This window comes from Hyaena hyaena, unplaced genomic scaffold (assembly GCF_003009895.1).
Source record: "Hyaena hyaena isolate Hyena2069 unplaced genomic scaffold, ASM300989v1 scaffold_81, whole genome shotgun sequence".
NCBI classification, from domain to species: Eukaryota; Metazoa; Chordata; class Mammalia; order Carnivora; family Hyaenidae; genus Hyaena; species Hyaena hyaena.
The window spans coordinates 1990619-2018276 of NW_024080714.1; the positions used below are offsets into that span (position 1 = coordinate 1990619).

Genomic DNA, 27658 nt, shown 5'->3' on the forward strand with positions numbered 1-27658 from the left:
CCCTCCCTCCCTCTCTCTCCCCCTCTCTCGCTGTCCCTCCCTGCCTTGTGCACACATGCACACTCTCTCTCTCTCTCAGAATAAATAAACTTCTTTAAAAAACTGAGCACTGTTTTGCATGTTTATTGACCTTTAAGATCGCCTCTTTTTTGTACTTTGCTTACCCATTGCTCATTTTTCTGTTGGATTGCTTGTCTCTTACAGATTTGGAAGAGTTCTAACATATTCTTCGATCTAGTCTTTTATTAAGTGTGTTGCAGATTTCTTCCACTCTTCAGCAGGTTATTGTCTTTATAGTATCTTTTAAAGAGCAGATGTTTTTAAATGTAAATTTATGGTTAGTGCTTTTTGTGTCTTATTGAAGAACTCTTTATATCTTGTTAAGATATTCTTCTGATCTTCTAGAAGCTTTTATTGTTTGCACATTTACATGTGTAATCCACTTGGGATTGATTTTTGTTTATGGTTGAAATAGAAGCCAGTTTTACTGTTTTTAATACATGATCCCCTTGCACCAGTTACAGAAAAGTCTTTTTCACGACCTCTAGCAACACCTGTGACATAATGACAAAGCCTATGTAAGCACTAATCTGATTAGAGACAGCAAGTAGAAAGATTGTATGAAATCTAGGAAACAGAAGGCCCAGGTCAGAAGACGGAGCAGGGAATCCTCAGAAGAACACTGAGTTCACATCAGAGCAGCACAAAGAATTTGATAAAACACCTATTATGTTTGGATATACTGAAAGAATAGGTAAGTTGGGGAGAGAGTGGGATTGAATTAGTGATAAATAGGAAATCAAATACAGTAGGGATTGAAGCAAACAAAATATATCACTGTTAGACAAGTAAAAATGTTAGAAATAGAGAATTATTTTGGAAACCGAAGGAAAAAAGAGGGACTTGTATAAAAAAAAACACAAAACTTTACTGAGAGTCTCTGGAAGAAAAAATTGATATTATAAAGATGCTTCATTTTTCCAAATTTATGTTTCTTCAATAACATCTTGAAATGCAGTGAAGTTCCAGGGATCACCTTGAGTGGACCTGCAAGAATGGATAAGAAATTTTGAAAAAAAAGAAGAGTGATGAGGGAAGACTTGCCTATCAAATGTTAAAATGTATTGTCAACTCTATTAACTGAAGCACCATGACTCATTATGACACGGAGTGATGGCTGCATTAGAAATGCCCAGAATCAGAGGCACCTGGGTGGCTCAGTCAATTGAGTGTCTGACTTACGGCTTACGTCATGGTCATGATCTCCCTGTCTGGGTTCGAGCCCTGCTTTGGGCTCTGTGATGACAGCTCGGAGCCTGGAGCCTGCTTCTGATTCTGTGTCTCCCTCGCTCTCTGCCCCTCCCCCGCTCACATTCATTTTCTCTCTCTCTTTCTCTCTCTTAAAAGTAAACATTAAGAAAATTTTAAAAAGACAGAATCAGACAACTTCATATTTGATAAAGATTGTATCTTACATCAGCAAAGGAAAAAAAGGTTTAACAAATGCTTGGATATTTGGTTAGGTCCCATGAAACAATTTAATAATTCACCACACATAATAAAAAATACAAATAATTCACCATACATAAAAATTCCAGTTCCTAGAGCCCACCGGCCACAGTTTGGGGCACGAGCTACACTGGTGCCAGGGTCGCTGTGGCCCATTACAACACCACGACCTCGAGGCACGAGCTCTTCTGAAGGTCCCAGGAGAAGTCGGGGTGTGGGCACACTGACCAAGGTACTGGTAGCCTTCTAGGAAGAACTAGAGAAACCTACTAGTGCTTTGGGCTTCTAAAGCATCACTTTGGAGCTGCGACCCAAGAAATCTCAGAAGTAGAGCCACTTCACCTAGAATTGACAGAAATGAAAGAGAAATATGAAGCTATTGTAGAAGAAAAAAAAAACCTGAAACCAAAGCCTGCTCAGTATGAACCATCTCAGGAGGGGAAGCATGCTGCATTTGGGCTCTTCTCAGTTGAAAAGACTGAAAAAATGGTTTTGTGTGACTTGAATAGTTTGTCGAGTATGCAGTATATTTTAGAACAGCTGCTGTAGAACTCTTGGATTCACCTCTATCCCACTTTAACTGTTATAAACACATATACTTAGAAGCACCAATAAGAAATACTAAAAAAAAAAAAAGTTCCAGTAACTGTCTTCACATTCACTACTCTTCTGTGCGGTGGCCAATCTGTTGTTGGTTTTACTCAATTTTCATTTGGGGTATTGTAGCTTCACTTCTAGAAGTTCCATTTGGGTCTTATATTTTCCCTTATGTTCATGCTTTCCTTGGCATCTTTGCATATGTATGATATTTGTAATAGCTGCTTTAAGACCTGGGCCTGTTAATTTCACGACATCTGTCATTTCTGTACCATTTTGCCATTTGCTTTTTCCCCCTCCCTCTTTCCATGGGTCCTATTTTTCTGCTCCTTTGCAAGCCTGGTAATTTTGGACAGGATACTAGATATTGTGAGGTTTTGTTTTGCTTTGTTTCGCCTTGAGGGCTGGATATTGTTGTGTCGGCCTGTGTGGTGGGCTTTATTCTGGCGCATAAATGAGTCACATGCAGATTGGGTTGAAGCTGGCTTTTAAGCTTCCTTGTAACAAGTCTATAGCAGCCTTTAATCTGAGGCTAAAGCCCCCCTACTTAAGTCACAGCCTTCCTGAGAAATCTACCCAGTATCCTGTGTATTTCAAGGGCTCTTTACTTGGCTGTTGGGAGTACAGACTACTTCTAGCCTCTGTGACCTCCATTTTGTCCCACTTTCTGATGCTACTTTCTCAGCAACCTAACGCACTTAGAGATCCATGCTTTGTCAAAGACTGGAAGGGATCCCTTTGCATATGTCAGGAGCTCCCTTCCCTTCCTGTCTCTAGTCCCCCCCATCTCTGTGTGTTTGTGTGTGTGTGTTTCCATACCCAATAGTCTGCCTCACAAGCGCTGGCTGCCTTGGCGCCCCAGAGCTCTGGCGTCTGTCTCCTCTCATCAGGCAGCCGCCGGCTCGGTTTCTCCTGCTAGTGCCGCCGCCTGAGTGCGGCCTCCAGGCTGTGAGCTGCGCAGCTGTTAAGGCTTCCCCGCGCCTTCCTCATGTGTCCCTGCTCAGAGGCCCGCAGTGCTGCTGTTTAGTTCAGGAAAACTGTCATCCATATATTTTATTCAGCTCCATAGTGGTTTTTTTGTAGAAAACTTTTTAATATCAGAATTTCCTGGAATTATATACATATGTGAGAATTATACATATATATTATATATATACACACACACATATATAAAATGTCACATTAGTTCAGTTCTTGAGATGCCTTCCTCTGCATTAATGCACGTGTAAGAATTCTGTTTCTTAGATCTCTCGCTCTCTTTTTACCCATGTTCCACTTGAGAATAGTGGTTCTCCGTGGAGACGATTTTGCCCCCAGCCCCCCATTCAGAGACATTTGGCAGTACATGGAGACATTTTTTTTTTGTAGTGTATGATTTAGTGGAATTTAGTACATTTACACTACTGGGCAGGCACTACCTCTGTCTAGTTCCATAAAATATTTAAGGCATACCTTGTGAAAGCTGGATGAAAGCAGAGATGACTTGGGTGATTCAGAAGAAATTTGTCATTTAACTCACTAGGCAATTTATTGAGTTTTACAGGTGTAAATTTTTAATTATATGAATATTTTTCACTTTGCTTTTTATTTGCCTATGTGGTACTGATAATGATAATATCAGCTATTACTTAATGGAATGTCTGCTAGATGCCACTTTACATATATTTTCTTATTTAAGCCTCAAAGCAACCTAATAGGTAATTTTTAATTGACATTGACACACAATGTTATTAGTTTCAGGTGTACAACGTAGTGATTCAACAATTGCCTACATTGCGCTGTGTTTGCCCCAAGTGTAACTCCCCTCTGTCGGCACACAAGCTAGTATAGTGCCACTGACTCTATTCCCTGTACTATCCCTTTCATCCTTGTGACTTACTAGCTTTTGCTAGAAAGGAATACTGAAGCTCAGAGATTTTAATTAGCTTATTCAAGGCCACACAGCTACCACGTAGCCCAGCTGGGACTTAGGCCAGGCTAGTCTGGCTCCCAAAATTTGATCTGCTAGGCACAACAAAATAATACTCATGGGCACAGATTTATTACCTGTGACGTGTATAAATTATAGGGAAAGTTAAACTCTGAGCAAGCAGAATACTGGATACATGTAAACTCAAAATTAAATAGGTAATGAGAAGCAGCTAACAAAACAACAGAAATCTTCACAGAACTGTTCAAAATTAAGGAGTTTAAAACAAACAGAATTAAGGAGTTTTTGCTGGAAGTTTTTCATATAATTTAAGGGACTTTTATTTAATTATTGACGTGTCAGAATTTTCAAATCATGATTACCTTCCTTTCTTTTCCATCACTGATTACTCCCTCTTTACTGGATTACTACCTGCTCTAATGTCTTCTATTTAAAAAAACAAAACAACAAAATGAGAGCCTGGGTGGCTCACTCAATTAAGCATCTGATTCTTCATTTCAGCTCAGGTCATGATCTCATGGTTTGTGGGTTTAAGCCCCAAGTCTGACTCTACACTTCAGAGAATTCCTCCCTCTGTCTCACTGCCCCTCCTGTGCCTGTGCCTTCATGCACTCTCTCTTTTAAAAATAAATAAACTTTAAAAAAACAAAACAACCTCTTTTGACCCCACCTCATGCCTTCTGGCTACCTTTGAGATAGCTATGAGGTATCTACAACAACCTATGAATAGAGTAGTCTGTTGAACTTGATGGTTGCTGAAGTTCAAACCCATTCTAAAAGCATTACAATTTTTTCCTTCATGCCCTTGTTTATGTTGTATATTCCTAATTATCCTAGGTATAGTTGATTTGACTATTTTTGTCTTTCTTTTGTCTTAAACTTCATACTAGCTTTTATAAGGGATTCATTGACTAATGTATAATACTGTTACCAGTGAAATTTTTTCTTTTGTGATTTTCATCGAGTTATGGCATTTTCTTTTTTGCTTAAAGAAATCCCTTAAAAATTTCTTGCAAGGCTGGTTTAGTGGTGATGAACTCCTTTAACTTTTGTTTGTCTGGGAACCTTTTTATCTCACTTTTAATTCTGAGTGATAATATTTCTGCTGAGGAGAGTATCCTTGGTTGTAGGTTTTTTCCATTCATGCACTTTGAATAGATCATGCCTTCTGGCCTTCAGACCTTCTGCTGAAAATCACTTTTTACAGATACTTCCTTGTATAAACTAGGTGCTTTTAAGACTCTGTCTTTAACTTTTGAGTTTAAACATTAAATTTTAATTATCTGTCTCCGTATGGGCCTCTTTGGGTTCATCGTGTTTAGGGATATCTGTGTTTCCGTGACCTAGATATCTGTTATCTTTTCCTTGTTAGGTAGCTTTTCAGTTATTTCCTAAAATTAAGTTTTTTGGTCCTTTCTCTCTTCTTTTTGTGGGACTCCTTATAACATGAACATTAGTATGCCTGATGATGTCCCAGAGGCCCTTAACCTATCCTGATTTTTTTCAGCCTTTTTTTCTTTTTGCCTTTCTTCTTGAATGATTTCTACTGCCCTATCCTCCAGATCACTGATCTGTTCTTCTCCATCCTCTGATCTGCTGTTGACTCCCTCTATTGTGTTTTTCCTTTCAGCTATTGTATTCTCCAGCTCTGATTGGCTCTTTTTAATATTTTCTATCTCTTTATTCAAGTCCTTGCTGAGGTCATCCATTCCCCTAAGTTTGGTGAACATCTTTATAATCATCACTTTGAACTCTTTATTAGGTAGATTGCTTATGTCTTTTTCATTTAGTTCTTTTTCAGGCTTTGTCCTGTTCTTTTGTGTGGAAACTTTTCTGCTGTCTGCTAATTTTGTCTAACTCTGTATTTGTTTCTATATATTAGGTGGGTCAGCTGTGATTCCTGGCTAGGGAGGTAGTGGCCTCATGTGGCAGGTGTGCGTCAGGGGTGTCCCCTGGGTTGGCTGTGTGCACCCTCTGTTGGGACCGGGCTATGACTGCAGCAGGTACACTGGTGGGCAGAGATGCCCCTTCCCCACTTCCCTGGCAGGAGTTGATTTTGGGGGCAACAGTCTCCATGAGGCTGTCTGCCAGGTGTGCGGGGTCGGAGTCAAGGGGTGCCTGCCAGGAAGGTGGGTCCGGCGAGGCAGGGCTGTGGGGGAGCACGGGGCAGGGCAGGCGGTGCTAGAGAGGTGTATGGGGAGTGCTGACTAGTGCCTGTGGGCATCGGACATGAGGGCTCACAGGGTAAGAAGAGTAGTGCCGAAGGCATTTCCATTCTTGCATAAAGTTCTTACACCGCCCCGTAGGTTTGGCTTCCTCCCTAAAATTAGTCAATAAATTTTTTTCGCGTATGGCCAGGCACATTTCAGGCTGCTGCCTATGTGAGGAGTCCCGTGGCAAGTGAGAGCATTTCCGCTAGCCCCCCATCCTCCCAGAGTTCAGTCCAGCTGATTTTCAGAAACAGAAGTTAGGGGAGCTTAACTTCCTGGTGCAAATCCCCAGGGTTGGGGGGGGGTGCCTGGAGTAGGGCCGGAAGCCCTCACTTCTCAGGGAGACGTTTGCACCTATGATAGATCCTCTCTCGCTTGGGGGAGGGGGGGTGTTGGTTCCTGAAATCACAGTGTCTTTGTCCCTCTTTCCCTTTCTGATGCAGCTTTGTCTTTAGAGTTGCAGCCCTCCAGAGCTGTTCTGTGGGGCTTCAGGTCATTCTCAGGAACAGTTGCACCGGATGTAGCTGCAGCCCTGGTGTGCGCAGGGGAAGAAGCGAGCTCAGGGTCCTCCCACTTTGCCGTCTTCTTGCCTTCTGCCTGTCTGGAGATATTTCCGGTTGTCACAACGGTGGGGGCGGGGGAGGGGGCTTAGCGGATAGAGGTTAGGATGCTGGTAAACCTTCAGGGCATAAGACAGCTCCCGACAACAGAGAACTGCTCCACTTTCACCCTCCCAGAATGTCAGCAATGCCAAGGATAGGAAACTTTGCTTTAGAGTATTTAGCCATAAAATCTTTTTCTCAGCCGTCCTAGAATTTCCCATCACCAAAATGCAGGACCTTTTTGTGTTTGTTAGGACCTCTGAGGCGTCACTACTTTCCTAAGGCCCGTGTCTTTTCCAGCTTATGATTCTGTTCACTCTTCTGTGTGTTTGAGTTGAGCATATATTAATAGTTTTCTTGTTTTCTCAGCCTTTTGATTTGTCCTTGGACTTTAATTTTCCCAGATGACATGATTATTATGGTATTTCTATTCCTGAATAACACAAGAGAGATGCAAAACACTATGTACTCGAATTCTTTTGGGGGAAAATGCAAAGGAACAGAGGCTTAAGAGGTAGAGTACTATTTTCAGTGACTCAGAATGTCAGTTGTGATTATTAATAATAGTGTTGCTTTAACTTCACCATATGCAATTATTTTTCTTTAACCCAAAAAAGTGTGGATTTTACTCAAATTTTAGTATGAGTATTGAGAAAAGTTTACATGGAGTCTATAATTTATGGAATGCTCCAGAAGCATGGTTAGCACTAGCCCTCTGACCAGTTTTCACATTTTGCAAGCGAAAGTTTCAACAGAAGAATATATGGCAAACAGTATTTTCCTATATACCCTCTGTTTACTCTTGACACTATCATATTTGTAATTCTATATTCCACAGATAGCACTTGTAGGCATTCGCTTTGCTTGGCTTTGTGAGTGATAGAGCAAAAGTAACCAAACACAGTCCTCTTTGCTTCTCTCTAGGTCTGCAGGGTCTAAAGATAGGAATTCAGCTCACACACATTAAAGAACATATAGACAGTATAAAGTTCCAGCTCATAAAATAGAATCAGACTGTGTAGCAATAAATGAGACCTTAACAAATCTCATCTAACCTCATTTTATAGATGATGAAACTGAGGCTTAAAGTAGTTTAGTGTCTTGCAGGAGGTCATGGAGCTCGTTACAGGGAAAGCTGAACTTGAACACAGGTCGTGTGTTTCCTGCTGCAGTCATGATTTTCCAGTTCTCCGTGTGACTGGACCTGTGGTCTCTCCTTTCGGGGTCCAGGATTCGCTTCTTGATCTCCTCCCATCTTCAGGGGCCCCTGGCTGCTTCATGGGCACCTCCCTAGCAGGGAGGGAGGCAGTTACCCCGCCAGGAATCATGTCGTTTTCAGCGTCCCTGGTATTTGGCTGTGTAGCCTCCCAAGAATAAGCCTAATTTTTCTACTTAACATTATTTTAGATGAATGAGGAAGAAAATAACACTGTCCTTGTGGCGTCTTTGTGCCTCATACACACAAAGTATGTTTCTCATACCCCCTCACAATGCTTTTTAAAATCTCTAGGGTTAGAGGTTTCCTTTTACTGAAAAATTAACTGGTTTGGTTTCCTGGCCTTTTGTTGTTAAAATCTCTGTCTTGTCATGGAGTTTGAACTTTCATAGCTTTACACATAACATATCTATCACAGAAGCATCAAGTCCTGTTTGGATGATTGATTGACCATTTGACTCTTGGGCTAATTTTTAATGAAACCTTTTTCAGAGCTTTCTGTTCTGTGGCTTGAACTTCTCTGCAGTGAATGCGGGACAGGTATGTGCTGCTATCTTCTCAGCGCAGGTGTACTGTCCACACGGTTTCCTCTCCACAGCCGAGGTGTATTGCTGCAGAGTTTGGATGGGTCAGGTTGGGGGGTCAGGCTTTCCTGGCAGGAACGGACAGCCAGCACTCTGAGTGAACTATACATAACCATGCCTTTACGTCAAATTAGTTTACGCTCTGTGTCACACTGGTTTGCTCTTTGGTTAAAGTGATTTTTCAAATTCTGTTGAATTCATCGATGAGAACACCTTTGGGATGTAAAGTAAAATATTGGAAGACAACCCAGCATGAAATAATAATTTTTACATGCTCTTTTATTAATGTTCTTTCATTTTGGGTGGGGGTGCTGAGAGAGTGGGGGACAGAGGAAACGCAGCAGGCTCTGCACTGACAGCAGAGAGCCCAGTGTGGGGCTCGAACTCCTAAACTGTGAGAACATGAACTGAGCTAAAGTCAGACACTCAACTGCTTGAGCCACCCAGGCCCCGCTGGTTTATTTTTTTTATTTTGTGATTACGTATGTGCTAGATTTTAGTTTTACACAACTGCTTTGAATTGTGCCAGTTGTACAGTGCACTTTGAATTTTTTACTTTCGTGGCAATGGTACAATTAAGCTGCAAAAGGTGAGGAACTAGAAATATTTTTGACCATTTAATGCATAAGTTTATTCTTTAAATATATGCCTCCAGTGTTTATCTTTTTTTTTTTTTTTTTGATATTTGCTTGAAAATATCTACATTTCTTGGTTTTACAGTTTAGTAAGGATGAACTTTGTCACTTATATTGTAGCAGCTTATCACTTATCATAAACTGGGCCTCCTAATAACTTCAACTGTGTAAAGGAGCCAGGCAATTTAAAAAGAAGAATGAGGTGGAGGGATGGCTTCTGAGTAACAAAATAGATGTTACAGAATCTATAATTTTACCCACAGGAAATTTCTTGAGCATTTCAGTTTAACTTTAAAAAAAAAATTTTTTTTTTTTTTTTACCTTGTTTTTGGGAGACAGAGTGAGACAGAGTACAAGTAGAGGAGGGGCAGAGAGAGAAGGAGACACAGAATCTGAAGCAGGCTCCAGGCTCTTAGCTAGCTGTCAGCAAAGAGCCCAAAGTGGGAGTCAAACCCATGAACCATGAGATCATGACCTGAGCCAAAGTTGGTCACTTAACTGACTGATCCACCCAGGTGCCCCTAATTTGTTTGTTTACTTTTGAGAGCTCAACAGAGCCCAAGCAGCGGAGGAGCAGAGAGAGAGTGGGAGACACAGAATCTGAAGCAGGCTCCTGGCTGACAGCACAGAGCTTGATGTGGGCCTTGAACCCATGAACTGTGAGATCATGGCTTGAGCCAAAGTTGGATGCTTAACCAGCTGAGCCACCAAGGCACCCCTGAGCATCTCAGTTTTAAAACCTACTTAATGCAAAACTCTTATGAGCCAAATATGTGGTTTTCATGCCCACAGCAGGTTAGAAGTAGCAAATAATAGGGAATTTTAGGAATCTTCTCTTGACAGTGAAGCAAGAAGACAAAACCAAATGCGGTAAACACACTCATTTGTCTAGTGGTGAGGTACACTGCCAGTGTACCCACCTCCAGGATAAATCCAGTAGCCATTGGTGTTTGTAATGCTGACCCTGTATCATTTAGAAGAGAATCAGAGTATCCGGTAAATTCTAAGAATATAGAGAACCAGGATACATTTTTTACTTATTTATTTTTTCTTAAATAGTTTATTGTCAAGTTGGTTCCCATATAACACCCAGGGCTCATCCTCACAAGTGCCCTCCTCCATGCCCATCTCCCCCTCCCCGCCCAAACCCATCAGTCCTCAGTTCTCAGCATTCAAGAGTCTCTCATGGTTTGCCTCTTTCCCCCCTTCTTCTCCCCCACGGTCCTCAGTTAAGTTCCTTGTAATCCTGCTATACGTGCAAACATATGGTATTTGTCCTTCTCTGCCTGACTTATTTCGCTCAGCATAACACCCTCAAGGTCCATCCATGTTGCTACACATGGACAGATATCATTATTTCTCATTGCCATGTAGTATTCCATGGTATAGATAAACCACATCTTCTTGATCCATTCATCCATTGATGGACACTTAGGCTCTTTCCATGTTTTGGCTATTGTTGAGAGTGCTGCTATGAACATTGGGATACGTGTGCTCCTATACATCAGCACTCCTGTATCCCTTGGGTAAATTCCTAGCAGTGCTATTGCTGGGTCATAGGGGAGCTCTAGTGTTCATTTTTTGAGGAACCTCCACACTGTTTGAATTGTGTGGAGCAATCCAGAGGGGGTGTAGCAGTTTGCATTCCCACCAACAGTGTAGGAGGGTGCCCATTTCTCCACATCCTCGCCAGCATCTATCGTCTCCTGATTTGTTCATTTTAGCCAGTCTGACTGGCATGAGGTGGTATCTCAGTGTGGTTTTGATTTGTACTTCCTTGATGATGAGGGACGCTGAGCATTGTTTCATGTGTCTGTTGGCCATCTGGATGTCCTCTTTGGAGAGGTGTCTGTTCATGTCTTCTGCCCATTTCTTCATTGGATTCTTTGTTTTTTTGGGTGTGGAGTTTGGTGGGTTCCTTATAGATTTTGGATACTAGCCCTTTATCTGATATGTCATTTGCAGTCTTTTCCCATTCTGACAACTGCCTGTTAGTTTTATGGATTGTTTCCTTTGCCGGGCAGAAGCTTTTTATCTTGATGAGGTCCCAATAGTTCATTTTTGCTCTTAATTCTCTTGCCTTTGGGGATGTGTCAAGTAAGAAATTGCTGCAGTGGAGGTCAAGGAGGTTGTTTCCTGCTTTTTCCTCTAGGGTTTTGCTGGTTTCCTGTCTCACATTCAGGTCCTTTATCCATTTTGAGTTTACTTTTGTGTATGGTCTGAGAAAGTGATCTAGTTTCATTCTTCTGCATGTTTCTGTCCAGTTCTCCCAGCACCATCTGTTAAAGAGGCTGTCTTTTTTCCATTGGATTCTCTTTCTCGCTTTGTCAAAGATTTAGTCAGCCATACATTTGTGGATCCAATTCTGAGTTCTCTATTCTATTCCATTGGTCTATGTGTCTGTTTTTGTGCAATAAAGCAATTAGCATACTGTCTCGATGATTATAGCTTTGTAGTAGAGGCTAAAGTCTGGGATTGTAATGATTTTCTTCTTCAATATTACTTTGGCTCTTCTGGGTCATTTGTGGTTCCATACAAATTTTAGGATAGTTCCAGTTTTGAGAAGAATGCTGGTGCAACTTTGATTGGGTTTGCATTGAATGTGTAGGTTGCTTTGGGTGGTAATGACATTTTAACAATATTTATTCTTCTGATCCATGAGCATGGAATGTTTTTCCATTTCTTTGTGTCTTCTTCAATTTCTTTCATAAGTTTTCTATAGTTTTTATCATACAGATCTCTTATATATCTTTGATTAGGTTTCTTTCTATGTATTTTCTGGTTTTTTGTGCAATTGTGAATGGGATTAGTTTCTTGATTTCTCTTTCTATTGCTTCATTATTGGTGTATAAAAATACAACCGATTTCTGTGTGTTGATTTTGTACCCTGCAACTTTGCTGAATTCTTGGATGAGTTCTAGTAGGCTTCTGGTGGTCTGTTGGATTTTCTATGTAGAGTATCATGTCATCTGCAAAAAGTGAAAGTTTGACGACTTCTTTGCCAATTCTGATGCCTTTTATTTCCTTTTGCTGTCTGATGGCTGACGCTAGGACTTCCAGCACTATGTTGAACAACAGTGGTGAGAGTGGACATCACTGTCGTGTTCCTGACCTCAGCGGGAAAGCTCTCAGTTTTTCCCCATTTAGGATGATGTTAGCTGAGGGCTTCTCATAGATGGCTTTTATGATGCTTAAGTATGTTCCTTCTATCCCGACTTTTACAAGGGTCTTTATTAAGAAGGGATGCTGTATTTTGTCAAATGCTTTTTCTGCATCTGTCGACAGGATTATATGGTTTTTATCTTTTCTTTTGTTAATGTGATGTATCACATTGATTGATTTGCCAATATTGAATCAGCCCTGTAACCCAGGAATGAATCCCACTTGATCATGGTGGATAATTCTTTTTATGTGCCGTTGAATTCGACTTGCAAGTATCTTGTTGAGGATTTTTGCATCCATATTCATCAAGAATATTGGCCTGTTGTTCTCTTTTTTTGCTGGGTCTCTGTCTGGCTTGGGAATCAATGTGATGCTGGAATTGTAGAACGAGTCTGGAAGTTTTCCTTCGATTACTATTTTTTGGAATAGCTTGAGAAGAATGGGTATTAACTCTGATTTAAATGTCTGGTAGAATTCCCCAGGGAAGCCATCTGGCCCAGGGCTCTTATTTCATGGGAGGTTTTTGATAACTGATTCAATTTCTTCACTAGTTATGGGTCTGTTCATATTTTCTCTCTTCTCGGGTGAATTTTGGTAATGAGTGTGTATTTAAGAATTTGTCCATTTCTTCTACGTTGTCCAGTTTGTTGGCATATAATTTTTCATAATATTCCCTGATAATTGCTTGTATTTCTGAGAGATTGGTTTTAATAAGTCCATTTTCATTCATGATTTTGTCTATTTGGGTGATCTCTCTTTTCTTTTGAGAAGCCTGGCTAGTCTACGGCCATACCACCCTGAACATGCCCGATCTCGTCTGAGAAGGCTGGCTAGAGGTTTGTCAATTTTGTTAATTTTTTCAAAAAACCAACTCTTGGTTTCATTGATCTGTTCAACTGTTTTTTTGGATTCTATATTGTTTATTTCTGCCCTGATTTTTATTATTTCTCTTCTCTGGCTGGGTTTGGGGTGCTCTTGTTGCTCTCCTAGTTCCTTTGGGTGCGCTGTTAGATTTTGTACTTGCACTTTTTCTAATTTCTTGAAATAGGCCTGGAGTTCAGTGTACTTTCCTCTAGGACTGCCTTTGCCGCACCCCATAGAGTTTGCATTGTTGTATTTTCATTTTCATTTGTTTCCATATATTTTTAAATTTCTTCTCGAATTGGCTGATTGGCCCATTCGTTCTTTAGTAGGGTGTTCTTTAACCTCTGTTTTTGGAGGTTTTCCAGCCGTTTTCCTGTGATTGATTTCGAGTTTCATAGCATTGTGATCTGAAAGTGTGCATGGTATGATCTCACTTCTTTTATATTTATTGAGGGCTGCTTTATGTCCCAGTATGTGATCTATCTTGGAGAATGTGCCATGCACACTTGAGAAGAAAGTGAATTCCATGGCCTCAGGATGTAGAGTTCTAAATATATCTGTCAAATCCATCTGGTCCAGTGTGTCATTCAAGTCCATTGTGTCTTTATTGATTTTCTGTCTAGTTGATCTATCCATTGCTGTAAGTGGAGTATTAAAGTCCCCTGTTTTTAGCACATTCTTGTCCATAAGATTGTTTCTGTTTGTGATTGTTTTATGTATTTGGGTGCCTCTGTATTCGATGCATAGACATTTACAGTTGTTAGCTCTTCCTGATGGATAGACCCTGTAATTATTATATAATGCCCTTCTTCATCCCTTGTTACTGCCTTTACTTTAAAGTCCAGTTTGTCTGATATAAGTATGGCTACTTCAGTTTTCTTTTGACTTCTAGTAGCATGATGGATATTTCTCCATCCCCTTACCTTCAAACTGAAGGTGTCCTCAGGTCTAAAATGAGTTTCTTGTAGACAGCAAATAGATGGATTTTGTTTTTTTATCCATTCTGCTACCCTCTGTCTTTTGATTGGAGCATTTAGTCCATTTACACTCAGTGTTATTATTTAAAAATATGGGTTTAGAGTCATGTGTTCTTTGTAGGATTCATGCTTGTGATGCTTTCTCTGGTACCTTGTATTCCTGGCAACATTTCCCTCAGAGAGTTCCCCTCAGGATTTCTTGTAGGGCTGGTTTAGTGGTGATGAATTCTTTCAGTTTTTGTTTATTTGGGAAGACTTTTATCTCTCCTGTTCTGAATGACAGGCTTGCTGGATAAAGGATTCTTGGTTGCATATTTTTTCTTTTCATCGCATTGAAGATTTCCTGCCATTCTTTTCTGACCTGCCAAGTTTAAGTAGATAGGTCTGTAAGCACTCTGATAGGTTTCCCTTTGTGTATTAGCTGCTTTCAGAATTCTCTCTTTGTCCTTGTATTTTGCCAGTTTCACTATGCTATGTCGTGCAGAAGATCGATTCAAGTTACATCTGAAGGGAGTTCTCTGTGCCTCATGGATTTCAATGTCTGTTTCCTTCCCCAGATTGTGGAAGTTCTCTACTATAATTTGTTCAAGGACTCCTTCAGTGCCTTTCCCTCTGTCTTCCTCTTTTGGAATTCCTATGATACAGATATTGTTCCATTTGATTGTATCAGTCAGTCCTAGAACTCTCCTTTCATGTCCCTGGATCAGTTTATCTCTCTTTTTCTCGGCTTCATCTTTTTCTATAATTGTCCTCTAATTCACCTATTCTCCTCTCTGCCTCTTCAGTCCGTGCACTTTACGCCTCCATTTTATTATGCACCAATTTATAGCATTTTTTAATTCATCACAACTATTTTTAAGCTCCATAGTCTTTGTAGCAATAGTTTCTCTGATGTCTTCCGTGCCTTTTTCAAGCCCAGCGATTAATTTTATGACTATTGTTCTAAATTCTTGTTCAGTTATGTTGCTTATATCTGTTTTGAGCAGTTCTTTAGCTGTCAATTTTTCCTGGAATTTCTTTAGAGGAGAGTTCTTCCGTTTTGTCATTTTGGCTAGCTTTCTGTCTCTTATTAGTTTTAAAAGCTTGTTATGCACTCTGCACCTGTGAGTACTGCTGTATTAAAGAAGACTCTTTGACTGTCCAGGGCCTGTCCATTCTGGATGTGTTCTTAGAATGGTGTGTCTTGGTCTTTCTTGCTGAGACTTTGGTTATTTTATTTCCCTACTCGTAGTGGTATTTGGGACTCTCCACCATGTGTACTTTGGCTTGTTTCTTGAGGTAGCGCTGGAAACGAAAACAGACAAACACAGGGAACAAAGGCATACAAACACAGACAAATCAACAAACATGCAAACCGAAAGGGAAAAAGAAAAAAGAAAAAAAAAGAGGAAGGAGGAAAACCAAATAATAAAAATATAAAAAAGAAGAAAAGAAAAAAGAAACCCAAGAGACAAAGGACAGTCTAAAAGCATAAAACCAGAATTCCCAGCCTCAGATAAAGGGCAGGGTATATGCAGTGCTGATGGAAGAGCAGATACAAAGAAATGACACAGCAGGGAGGAAGTGAAACTGGACAATAACCAGGCAGAGACTAAGAGGCTTAATTCAGAGAGAAAGAGGAGAATATGGCAAGAGGCGAGGAGAAAGAAACGAAAATAATGTTACTCAAGAGAAACTATATAGTTTGATTACTCCAGAGAGAGAGAGAGAGAGAGAGAGAGAGAGAGAAAGGTAGCGGTGGAGGTGTAGAATATACATCTAGAGAATGTATTAAATGTGTCTGTTTAAGCAAACCAGTGACCAGAGTGCCCAGTCCAGCAGAGGGGAGGGGTACGAATGAGACAAGGAAAACTATATTTGAATATAAAGCATCAATCTATAATTAATCATGGTAGTGCATCCATGTTGGTCTTGCCCCGGCTCCGGTAAAAAACAACAACAACAAAAAAACCCCAAAAAGTCTTGCCCCGGCTCCGTTAAAAAAAAAATAACAAAAAAACCCCCAAAAAGTCTCTAGTAGGGATGGGCGTGGTTTGGTGTAGGCGGGTCTTAGCCTCCACTGTGTCCTGCACCTGCTCCCTGAGGCCCCGACTCGGTGGTTGTGGGGAGAAAAGTGGTAGCGCCCAAGTCCCATCTCGAACCAATCATTGCAAATCACTCTTTTGGGTCTGATCTCCTTGTTCTGCGGGCGCAGCCAAGGTGTGCTGTGTTCTGTGTCCCAAACCACACCTCGTTTCCAGATCCTTGTCCTCCCGCTTTATTGATACACCCGAAATATGAACCCGCAGGCCGAGTCCTTCCAAGCAGTTTCAGCTTGGAAGCTGGAGGAGGTGCGGAGCTGTTTCAGGCCAAGCTGCTTCCCCGCTGGGAATCCAGCCGGATGAGCGGCTGGCGGAGTGGTTTGGGCCTCACCGGTTCCCCACTGGGGATCTAGCCAGAGAGCTGGGCGGCAGAGTGGTTTCAGGCTGCGCTGCTTCCTCTCTGAATCGAATCGAGTTGGAAAGCAGAGGGGCAGTTTCTCCTGGCGCCGTCTGGCACTGGGGATCCAGCTGAAAGTCGGCTCCACAGCTGGGAACCAGGTCACTCGCTGTCTGGAGCCTAGGTTTTTCTCTTCTCCAGGGACAAGGACAGTTCTTTGGGCAGTTTCAGCCGCTCTTTCTTTCCCCTTCACTCACCGCAGCTCCCCACAAAGGGGGCTCCCTCCTCTCCCTCCGTCCCTGCCCGTTTTTATCTTCCCCAGTTCCCGTTCATGCACCTATAAGGTTGTTTTCTCAGTGGACTCTGCCTCCTTTTCCTTCCAAACTCCTGCGATCCTGTAAGGGCTCCTACGGCTTCAGGCCTTCTCCGTTTGAGAAATAGGGACGAGCGAAATGTACGGAGCTCCCCACTTCTCCCCCATCCTTGCCCCCTCTCCAGGATACATTTTTAAAAATTAGTGTGCCTAATTTTTTTTTTAGTGGTGCCTAATTTTTTAATCCTCCACTCAGTTTTGTCTAATCTTAACATGTTGCCATATTTTTGTCTTTTTATTAAGAAATAAAATATGACAGATCTGCTTAGAACCCTCTTCTATTTCCTTTTTTTCCCTCCTATGAGTCGTACTCTCTTAAAACTGATATTCATCATTCCCATGGCATGTGTTTTACACACACACACACACACACACACACACAGGAAACAATGAGGAGTAATATTCTGAAGTTTTTTTATAAATGGAGTCATCATACTCCACATATTTTCTGCCACTTCATTATTTTCTACTCTCTTTTGGGATCTATGTTGGAACGCCTTCTTACTCATTTTAACTGTTACTTAGTATCCCATTGTCAAAATTACCAGTTTACTTACTCATTCCTGATGATGGGCCTGTGTTTTTTTCACTGTTTTTGAGGCCATGCATGTGTGATGTGGTGGGGGATGTTCCTGCAGAGTATTTCCTTGTGGAAGTATATGAACTGCTCTCCAGGACATGTTCCTAAAGGGACCTAACGAGTCATGGGGGCGTGCTCTGCTTCAGCGCTCCGGTGCGTTTTGCCAAGTTGTAGCCCAGAGTGTTTGTACCCATCCTCCCAGCAGGAGATGGGGTTCTGCTGGCTCCCTACATTCACCAGTTCTAGGTTCTGTGGTTGAAATTCCGTTCCTTTCGTGGATAGGAAAGCTTATCTCATTACAGCTTAAACGTGTATGGCCCTAATTTGTAATGTGGTTGAGCACAGTTCATGGTCACAGTTCATTTGGGTGCTCTTAGCCTGTTTTCTATGGTTTATCTTTTGGTTACTGACATGTAGGAGCTCTTCTATGTTTTGAACACTAATCCTTTGTCGGAGAAGAGTTTCAAATACCTTCGTGCCATCTGTGACTTACATTCATAGGGTTTTTATTGTATGGAAGTTTTAAATTTTAATAGAGCAAAAGATCAGTCTTTTATGGCTTTTGCTTTTGCATCTTTAAAAAATATTTACCAAGCATGGAGTAATAAATACATACTTATAAAAATTTTAAAGTTTTGCTCTTTATTTATTGTTAATGGGCTTAGAATTTACTTTGGTTATAGTATGAGATGGGGAGTTACTCTTCTCTTCTGTAGATCTACTTCCTTATACCAATACCCTGTATCCAGTGTTCCATCCTTCTCCCGTTAGTGGTTGCTGCCCCACATCTGTCACATAGCAAACATCCACAGGCTTGGGTCTCTTTCTAAGGCTGTTGCTCCGTTGATCTGTGCCTAGAGCAATGCCATAATCTGCCTTAACTTTGACACCAGGTGGGGGGTCCGCCCAGACCCTCCCATGTTCTTGATGTTCTTCAGGAGCCTCCTGCCTGTCCTTGGCCCTTTGCTTTTCCATATATAATTTTATGAAATTTAATTTAAATTTCCTTCAAGAAAAACCTGAGATTTTGGGTGAAATTGCACTGCATTTATGAGTTAATTTAGATATACCTGATTTTAAAATTGTTTAGGTTCTTAAAAGAATAAATTACTGGTTTTTGCAAAAATAAAAAAACAGTTCTCCAAGAGTTCTGAATACTCAAGGTTTTATTAGCTTTTAAAAGATTTTTTTTAATGTTTAGTTTTGAGAGCGAGAGAAGCAGAGCATGAGTGGGTGAGGGACAAAGAAAGGGGGAGACACAGAGTCCGAAGCAGGCTCCAGGCTCTGAGCTGTCAGCACAGAGCCGAATGTGGGGTTCAAACTCGGGAATGAGGAGATCATGACCTGAGCCGCAGTCGGCTGCTTAACCGACTGAGCCACCCCAGCACCCCTAAGTTTTATTAGATTTAAATAATATAACAGTGGTTTGAAAATCCCTAGCCCCTAGTGATAGGTTTTCTGACTGGATTTTTGAGTACATTATATAGGATATAATTCACACTTGGGTTCACCTCCACTGATGTTGGAGGAAAATGTTTCCCGTTCTACCTGTGCCTGTACTTTTAAAATTTATCTCAAAACTCCATCTAGTGTCCATAGATAATAGAATGTTGGCTGCATTCCATCTAATCAGACTGGATTAATTATTTGCTAAAAACTCCTCTTTGTCTTACAGAGACTTACAGCCAGTACAGGAAGCAAACAGCGCAGTCGCCTTTCCGTCATGGCCCAGTACCTGTGCAACGTTGAGCACATCTTGACCATTCCAGGTCAGGCTTTTGTCCCTAAGCCAGAGGTGAGTTTCCATTTCTTTGTACATCTTTGTTCATCAGAGGCTATGTCCCAGGAAGTTATCTCTAGGATCTGATCTTCACTTCTATGCAAACTGTACTGTTTCTTTATCTCTCCTGAATAAGAAAAATCGCAATGTGTGAATAGTTCTTGTCCTAATTTTTCTCCCTTTTCCAGTGACTAAATGTTTAGGCTTATCCACGTTGCCCGGTGGTGGTATTATCGCCTTGTACTCTTCAAAGTATTCCAGGAGGGAAGATAAGTTATATGGTCACCTAATCCTCAGAGAAAGAAATCGGCATTTGTTTTGTGATTTCTGGATAGATTTCTAAATCAAGTCACTTCTAACACTTTTTATCATGAATTTTTTTTCCACCTTTTTTTTTTGAAGAACAATTAACATACAGTGTTATATCAGTTTCAGTTGTACAACATATTGATCCAGCAGTTTTCTGCATTACTCAGTGTTCACATCCTAAGTGTAGTCACCATCTGTCCTCATACAACGTTGCTAGAGTGTTAGTGATTATATTCCCTGTGCTCTACCTTTCATCTTCATGACTTATTTTTTAAATGCTTATTTATTTGTTTTGAGAGAGCGTGTGTGTGTGTATGAGTGTGAGCAGGAGAGGGGCAGAGACAGGGAGAGAGAGAATCCCAAGCAGGTTCCATACTGTCGGCACAGAGTCCCACCAGAGCTCGATCCCATGAACTGTGAGATCACAACCTGAGCTGAAATCAAGAATTGGATGCTCAACCGACTGAGACACCCAGGTGCCCCATGACTTATTTATTTTATAACTGGAAGTTGTATTATTTATTTTACCCATCTTATTCCCCTTCCCTCTGGCAATCACCAGTTTGTTCTTTGCAGCTAAGTCTGGTTTTAGGCTGGTTTGTTTCTTTGTGTCTTATTTGTTCATTTGTTTTGTTTTTTTAGATTCCGTGTGTAATTGAAATCATGTTATTTGTCTTTCTCTTACATATTTCACTTATCATATACATTCTAGGTCCATCCATGTTATTACAAAAGGCAATATCTCATTCTTTTTTATGGCTAAGTAATATCTTTATCTATAAACGGACACTTGGAATACTGCCATATCTTGGTTGTTGTAAATAACAACTGCTATAAATAGGAGTGTAGATATCTTTTCAAATTAGCGTTCTTGTGTTTTTTGGGTATATTCTAGTAATCATATTACTGGATCTTTTGGTATTTCTATTTTTAAGTTTTTGAGAAATGTCCAAACTGTTTTCCGCAGTAGTTGCACCAATTTACATTTCTACGAACAGTGCACAAGGGTTCCTTATTCTCTACGGTCTCACCAACATTTGTTATTCTGTCTTTTTGATTCTAGCCATTTTGGCAGATAGAAGGTGATGTCTCATTGTGGTTTTGATTTCCGTTTCTTGATGATTAGGGATGTTGAGCATTTTTTTCATGTGTCTGTTGGCCATCTGAATGTTGTCTTTGTAAAAAAATGACTCAAGTCTTATGTCCATTTTTTCAGTTGAATTGTTTCTTTGGTGTTGAGTTAAGTTCTTTATATAACTTGGATACTAACCTTTTATCAGATCTCTCATTTGCAGATATCTTCTTCCATTTATTTATTAGATTGCTTTTTGTTTTGTTGATGATTTCTTTTGCTGTGCAAAAGCTTTTTATTTTGGTGTAGTCCCGATAGTTTATTTTTGCTTTTGTTTTCCCTTGCCTCTGGAGTCATATGTAGAAAAATATTGCTGTGGCTGTGTCAGAGACATATTGCCTATGTTATCTTCTAGGGGTTTTATGGTTTGAGTTTCACATTTAGGTTTTTAGTCTGTTTTAAGTTTATTTTTGTGTATGGTGTAATACACATACACAGTATGTGTTTTCCAATTGTTTTTATACTTCTCCATTCCTTTGTTGCTCTCTTCCCTTGTGGTTTGATGGCTTTCTTTAGTGTTATGCTTGAACTTTTTTATCTTTATTTTCTGTATATCTATCACAGGTTTTTGGTTTGTGGTTACCATTAGCTTCATGTATAATATCTTAACGTGTATAGCAGTCTGTAGTAAGTTATGGTTGCTTAAGTTTGAACATATTCTAAAAGCACTAAATTTTTACTCCCCCTCATGTTTTATGTATATGATATCATATTTTACATCTTTTTATTTTGCAAAATGTGAAGTCCCTTGGCTGATTTTTATACACATAATTGATTTTACTATTTTTGTATTTTAACCTCGATACTGTCTTAAAATGATTAATCTACTGCATTTATTAGAAGTTTGCTTTTATGTGTGAAGTTTTTTTTCCTTTCATAGCTTTCTTCTAGTTATGGCCTTTTCTTTCCACTCAAGTCCCTTTAACACTTCCTGTAAGTCTGTTTTAGGGGTGATGATCTCTTTCAGTGTTTGTTTGGGGAGACTCCTTATCTCCCCTTCAGTTCTGAATAGTAATCATACTGGATACAGTCTTTCTGGTCGCTGGTGTTTTCCTTTCAACACTTTGAGTGTATCATGCCAAAGCCTTATGGGATTTCCCTTGTATGTGACTGTTTCTTTCTCATGCTGCTTTTGAAATTCTCTCTTTATTACTCCTTTTTTATACTTTAAGTATTTTATGCATTGGTATGAACATCGTTGGATTAATCTTGTTCAAGGTTTTCTGTGCTTTCTGGATCCAGATGTCTCTTTCCTTTTCCAAGTAAAGTTTTCTGCCTGTTTATATTTTCTCCTCCTAGGATCTCATTAATGCAGTTGTAATTAACGTGATGATGCCTCTGAGTTCCCTTAACCTACTCTCATTTGTTATTCTTTTTTTGTTTTGCTGTGCAGCTTGATTGCTTTCCAGTGCCCCGTCTTCCAGATCACTGATCCATTCTTCTGCCTCCTGCGATCTGCTGTTGGTTCCCTCTAGTGTATTTTGTTTTTTATTCCACTTGTCGAGTTCTCCGTCTCTGACTGGTTCTGTTTTATATCTTCTCTTTGTTGAAGTTCCTAGTAAGTCTAGTACCTTTATGGCCATTCCTTTTAATTTTTATCAGGCATTTTGCTTATCTTCCTTTAGCTCTTCTGCTATGATTTTTGTCCTTTCATTTGGGACATATTCCTGTCTCTTTGTTTTTGTCTAACTTTGTTTCTGTGTATGAGGGAGGTGAGCTATGTCCCCTGGCCTTGCGCAGAAGTCACATGGTGCGCTGTAGCCCAATGTGCCCTGGTCACCAGAAGCAGGTGCCACAGGGGTGTCTCCTGCATGGACTCGGTGCACCGTGCTGTCGTGGCTGCGCCAGGTGGTCCTTAGCCCAGTCAGCTGCATGACCCACTTTGGCGTGCTGTGGGCGCCAGATAGGGCCTGGCCCTTGTGCTGTTGAGTGCCCATCTGAGCACTCCATGGGCCTCTAGGTGGATAAGGTCAGCGATAGACCAGCTGTCTGCAGTCAGCTTCTGCACAGCTGCGGGCACACCGAATGGCAAGGTTTTGTCCCTGTGTAGCCAGCTAGAGGCTCAGCTACCGGAACTGGACACAGCGCTGTGTGGAGGTTTCCCTCCTCCTCCCCAGGGCAGGAGGCACATTGGGAATGGCCTCAGGCCCTGCCAGGGCTGCTTGCAGCATGTGGCAGGGAGGGAGCCACTTTGGAGGGACGCCTGCCAAGGCGGGCAGGTTACATGAGGCCGGTCCACAGGAGAGCACGGGGGAGGGGCACGCAGCGTAGCTGGACAGGTGCGCAGTGCCAGCGCTGCTCCCCACAAATGCGCAGCTATCTGGGCTGAGCGAGGGTAAGAGAACTGGCATCTGCCAGCACTTGTCTTCTCGGGGAGGTCTTCTGAAGACCTGCTCTTCTAGTGCACGTTTTGAGATTAGTAAGTAAATCTCCAGCACATAGACCACAGGCACTTTTCAAGCTCCTGGTTTTGTGCTGTGTCTTGGGTGGAGCTATTTAATATGCTGGCTCTTTAAGGGTGGGGACTCAGTTTCCTATGACCTCTTGCTCTCCTGGAGTTAATTACACTGATTTTTAATGTACCCAGAGTTAAGCCCCGCTGATTTAAAATTTTTTGTAATGTTTTTTATGTATTTCTGAGAGAGGAAATGGCAGCGTGAGCAGGGGAGGGTCAGAGAGAGAGGGAGATACAGAATCTGAAGACAGGCCCCAGGCTCTGAGCTGTCAGCACAGAGCCCAACGCAGAGCTGGAAGCCATGGACCATGAGATCATGACCTGAGCCAAAGTCAGACGCTTAACCAGCTGAGCCACCCAGGTGCCCCAAGCCCTGCTGATTTTAAAAGCTCCCTAAATTAAGTCTCACTGGTTTTGAAAGCCAGCTGTAATGGGTGCTTGTCTTCCCAGTGCTGGGTGCCTGGTATCCGGTGCAACCTTCCTTCTCCCTGCCCTCCTGCTGTCCCTCTTATTGGGGGCACGGGGGGGGGGTTGGTTCCCAACCACAGCTCTGCTCCTCCTCCCCTTTCCAGTGTCGCCTTTTCTGTGATTAGCTGCAGGATCCGTTCTGCAGTTGTCAGGTCATGTTTAGGGTTAATTGCACAGATGTACCTATTACCTGGGGTGTCCATGGATGAGGTGGGCCAGGGGTCCCCCTCCTCCCGCACCGCCTTCTTCCAGTCCTCCTCTTTCCACATTTTTAAGAGATCCTATTTTGGCAGTGTTACTTGTGATTAATCATCTGTGGAAAATAGTTGGATATTAAATGAGACTGTTACTATTATAAGCTAATTACAGAAACAAAGTTTCTCTGCCAAAAATGAAAAATGATAAAGTGGTGTCTGTTTCAGCAAAACTACTACTGGATGTGTTACTCCAGGACATCTATTATGAAAACTCATCTATTTCGGGGCGCCTGGGTGGCTTAGTCGGTTAAGCGTCCGACTTTCGCTTAGGTCATGATCTCGCAGTTCGTGGGTTCGAGCCCCGCGTCGGGCTCTGTGCTGACTGCCAGCTCAGAGCCTGGAGCCTGTTTCAGTCTGTGACTCCCTCTCTCTCCGACCCTCCCCTGCTCACACTGTCTCTCTCTCTCCTAGAAATAAAAAAAAAAAAAAAAAAAAAACTCATCTATTTCTTTGTCGGATGTGCATTGAGCAGCTATCGCATGAAAAGGCCTGGGCTGGGCAGAGCGGTTCTGGGGGGTGGGGGGATGCATGAGAGGGATGGGGCACAATCACACGTGGAGTCTGCCTTCAGGAAGTTTACAGCTGGTGAGGGACAGATTCCTTCTTCCTGAAAATCTCAAGAAATAAGTTTTGTGACGTTTCATTTGAGATTCATTAAGGAAAGTAGACAGCATGAAAAAAATTGTATTATATGGTTTTTTAGATTTAGATAGAGATTCTGTATTTAGAATGGGGCCCTGAGCAATAGTGTTAGCCCTTCTTGTCCATCTTGAAGATGGTCTGAGAGCCTCCATAGTTTCTACCATCGTCCACTTCCTCTGCCGTGTCGGCCACCCCAGTTAGCTGAGCTTTTGGGTAACCATCGGAATTCAGTCCATCTTCCTCTCCTATAATAGTTTTCAGCTTTTTTCGAAGTCAAGCTCAGAACACTCATTCTCAGTACCACCTCCTTTTAGCATCTCAAGGTTTCAGACATTGTAAATGATTTCTTCCAAAATAACAGATCCTGTTAGATTCCGGGTGTAATCCAATGACTGGAGATGTCTTATGGGTCATCATCAGGTTTAACTTATTTGTGCTTTCAGATAGTTTCTAGCCTAGACCAGGTGGCCATTGTAATGAAGAAAACCAGCTGACTGTATAGCTTGCTTTCTTCTCATAATGCACATGAGTGTATGTAACATTTGAATCGTGTAAGACCCAAGTATATCAGAACCAAAGATCTTTATTTTTAGGCTTTTATAGTTAGGGTTATTACCACAATCCAGAATCTTTAAGCTATTTAAATTTTATCAAGTGTTTCTTAAGGTGGATTTTAAGAATATTTTTAGTGGATTGTTTCTTTTTGGTTTTTTAATGTTTCATTTATTTCTAAGAGAGAGAGAGAGACTGCGTGAGCAGGGGATGGTCAAAGGGAGAGGGAGATACAGAATCTGAAACAGGCTCCAGGCTGAGCTGGCTGTCAGCACAGAGCCCGACTCGGGGCTTGAACCCACGAACCGTGAGATAATGACCTGAGCCGAAGTCTGACTCTTAACTGCCTGAGCCACCCAGGTGCCCCTCTTTTTGTTTTAATTATTTAGTCGAGGGCATTTTTAGAGGTTGTTACCAGCCTTGTCTTTGATTTTGGGGTAAGATACACATGCAGTTAGTTAACTAAATGTTCTTTCCTCCAGGATTAAGGCTTCGTGAAAATATTTATTATTTGGGAAAAAACTAGCTATGTTTTTGGTTCACTTTATTGAGGGATGTTTGCTTTTTGGCAAGTTAGACATACTCATAGCAGTTTTCTTTAGATACTTTTCATGTTATAAATATTAAATGCAGGGAATTTGTTTGTAATCTGGGAAAGCCATTGCCAAAAAGGAGAGACACTGTATTATGATAAAGGAAAACAAATCAAATGATTAAATTTTGGTTCTAAAAGAATTCTCTGCTGCTCTGAAGTAGTTTTACTATTTAGCAGATCAGGAATACTCTGAGGAAAGCCAGGAAATATTTGACTAATGGTTGCATTGAGCAAATTTTAAAAAATTTTATTTTCTTAAGAAAGGGGCAGATTCTTCTAGAGAAGATAAAATAATGGCACAAGGCTGTCCCTTTGGCTAAACCTTTCTGAATACATGAGGAGACAGTCATAAACACCGATAACTCCTCACACAAGTGAAATAGGCTAAGTGATAAATGAGAGGGACAGGCAGGTTCACTGGGGATTTGAGAGAGGGAGGTTAATTCTCTATAGATGAACGCAGACACTTCCTAAAAGTCAGTACTTATTCTCATCCAACCCTGAGAATTAGATAGGAGAATTTCTTCTGTGGTATTTCAAGGACGTATTTATAACCACCTTAGGATTTTTCTGGAGAATCTGTAATCCCTCCTAGTTATTGGTCTTTAGACCAACTAAATCAAGCTCTGATGACAGAGCTTTTACTTCCGTGAACTATAACAATCCTGTCCAGACTAGTTGACCTAAATTCTTGTCAAACTCACTACTTTAGCTTCTCTAGGCCCCATTCAATTGCAAAATTCTTTTCTATCTACAGAAAATGCAACTTCTTAGATTAGATTCATGAAATTAGTTTACTTGACTTACTCTAGTGTTTCTTAAACTTCTAGAGTTTTTCATATATAGAGTTTAAGTTAGGATTTGTAAAATTTTGTATTTTCATTTCACTGTTGAGTTCATAAAATTATTTTACCAATGATAAGACAAAATGGTTCTTTTACAGGGCAGATTTACAATTGAAAAATGCTTCCATGAGCAAATAAAGCTTATTTCTTAAGTTTTTCAAGCTGACTTTTTTAGACCCTGGAGAATCCATATATTTCTGGGGTTCTACAGTAATGTTTTAAGCTGATCTGCACATTAATCAAATTTTAGAAATATTGAGCTATTTGCTAAACCCTCAAAATTCTGTGTCATTTTTTTTTTCTTCTTAAAATTGTGGTCACGGGGCTCGTAATCTAACATAACTCCCAACAGAATGGATAAACTTTGGGTCTTAACCATTATGCTATCCTTGAACCTAATAGATAGGGTGCTTAGACATAAAATGAGAATCACAACATGCTCCTTTGATTATTATGATAGAGGCAGCATACTCTAGTGGAATAACTAGAAGTATTTTAGTTTTTTATATGCCTTTTAATTTTATTTTTGAAAGAGAATGAGTGCAAGGGGGTGGGGGCAGAGAGAGAGAGGGAGACAGAGGATTCGAAGCGGGCTCTGTACAAAAGCCCACAGTGGGGCTCAAACTCATGCAAGATCACGACCTGAGCTGAAGTCAGACAATGCTTAACCAACTGAGCCACCCAGATACCCCCAGAAGTATTTTAAAGGAAACTAGACATACTGGAATTCCAGTGTTCCTAGTTATGAGAACTTGGTCAGGTTAATAGGCTGAATTTTAATATATCCCAAGTTGTGGCAGTAATGTCACGCTTGAAGGATTGTTTTGAGAAATAATCAATGTGAAGTAATGTGAGTATCTAGCATTTGGAGGCAGTCAGTGGAAGGTCATTGTTGTTATGGTTATAAACAACTGTTTATGGACTAAGTTAGTATATACTGATATAGTTGTATAGATTTTAATTTCT

At 40.9% G+C, this 27658-nt stretch overlaps 1 protein-coding gene and 1 pseudogene across 1 annotated transcript in view; both read left to right on the forward strand.

The window, feature by feature from the left end:
• TFB1M (transcription factor B1, mitochondrial) overlaps nucleotides 1-27658 on the forward strand; it is a 74458-nt gene that overhangs the window by 24241 nt on the left and 22559 nt on the right. The window contains exon 5 of the mRNA XM_039234104.1: nucleotides 19333-19452. Coding sequence (XP_039090035.1) covers nucleotides 19333-19452 — 120 coding nt within the window. The remainder of the gene's footprint in view (nucleotides 1-19332; nucleotides 19453-27658) is intronic.
• On the forward strand, nucleotides 1594-2058 carry LOC120233042 (annotated as a pseudogene).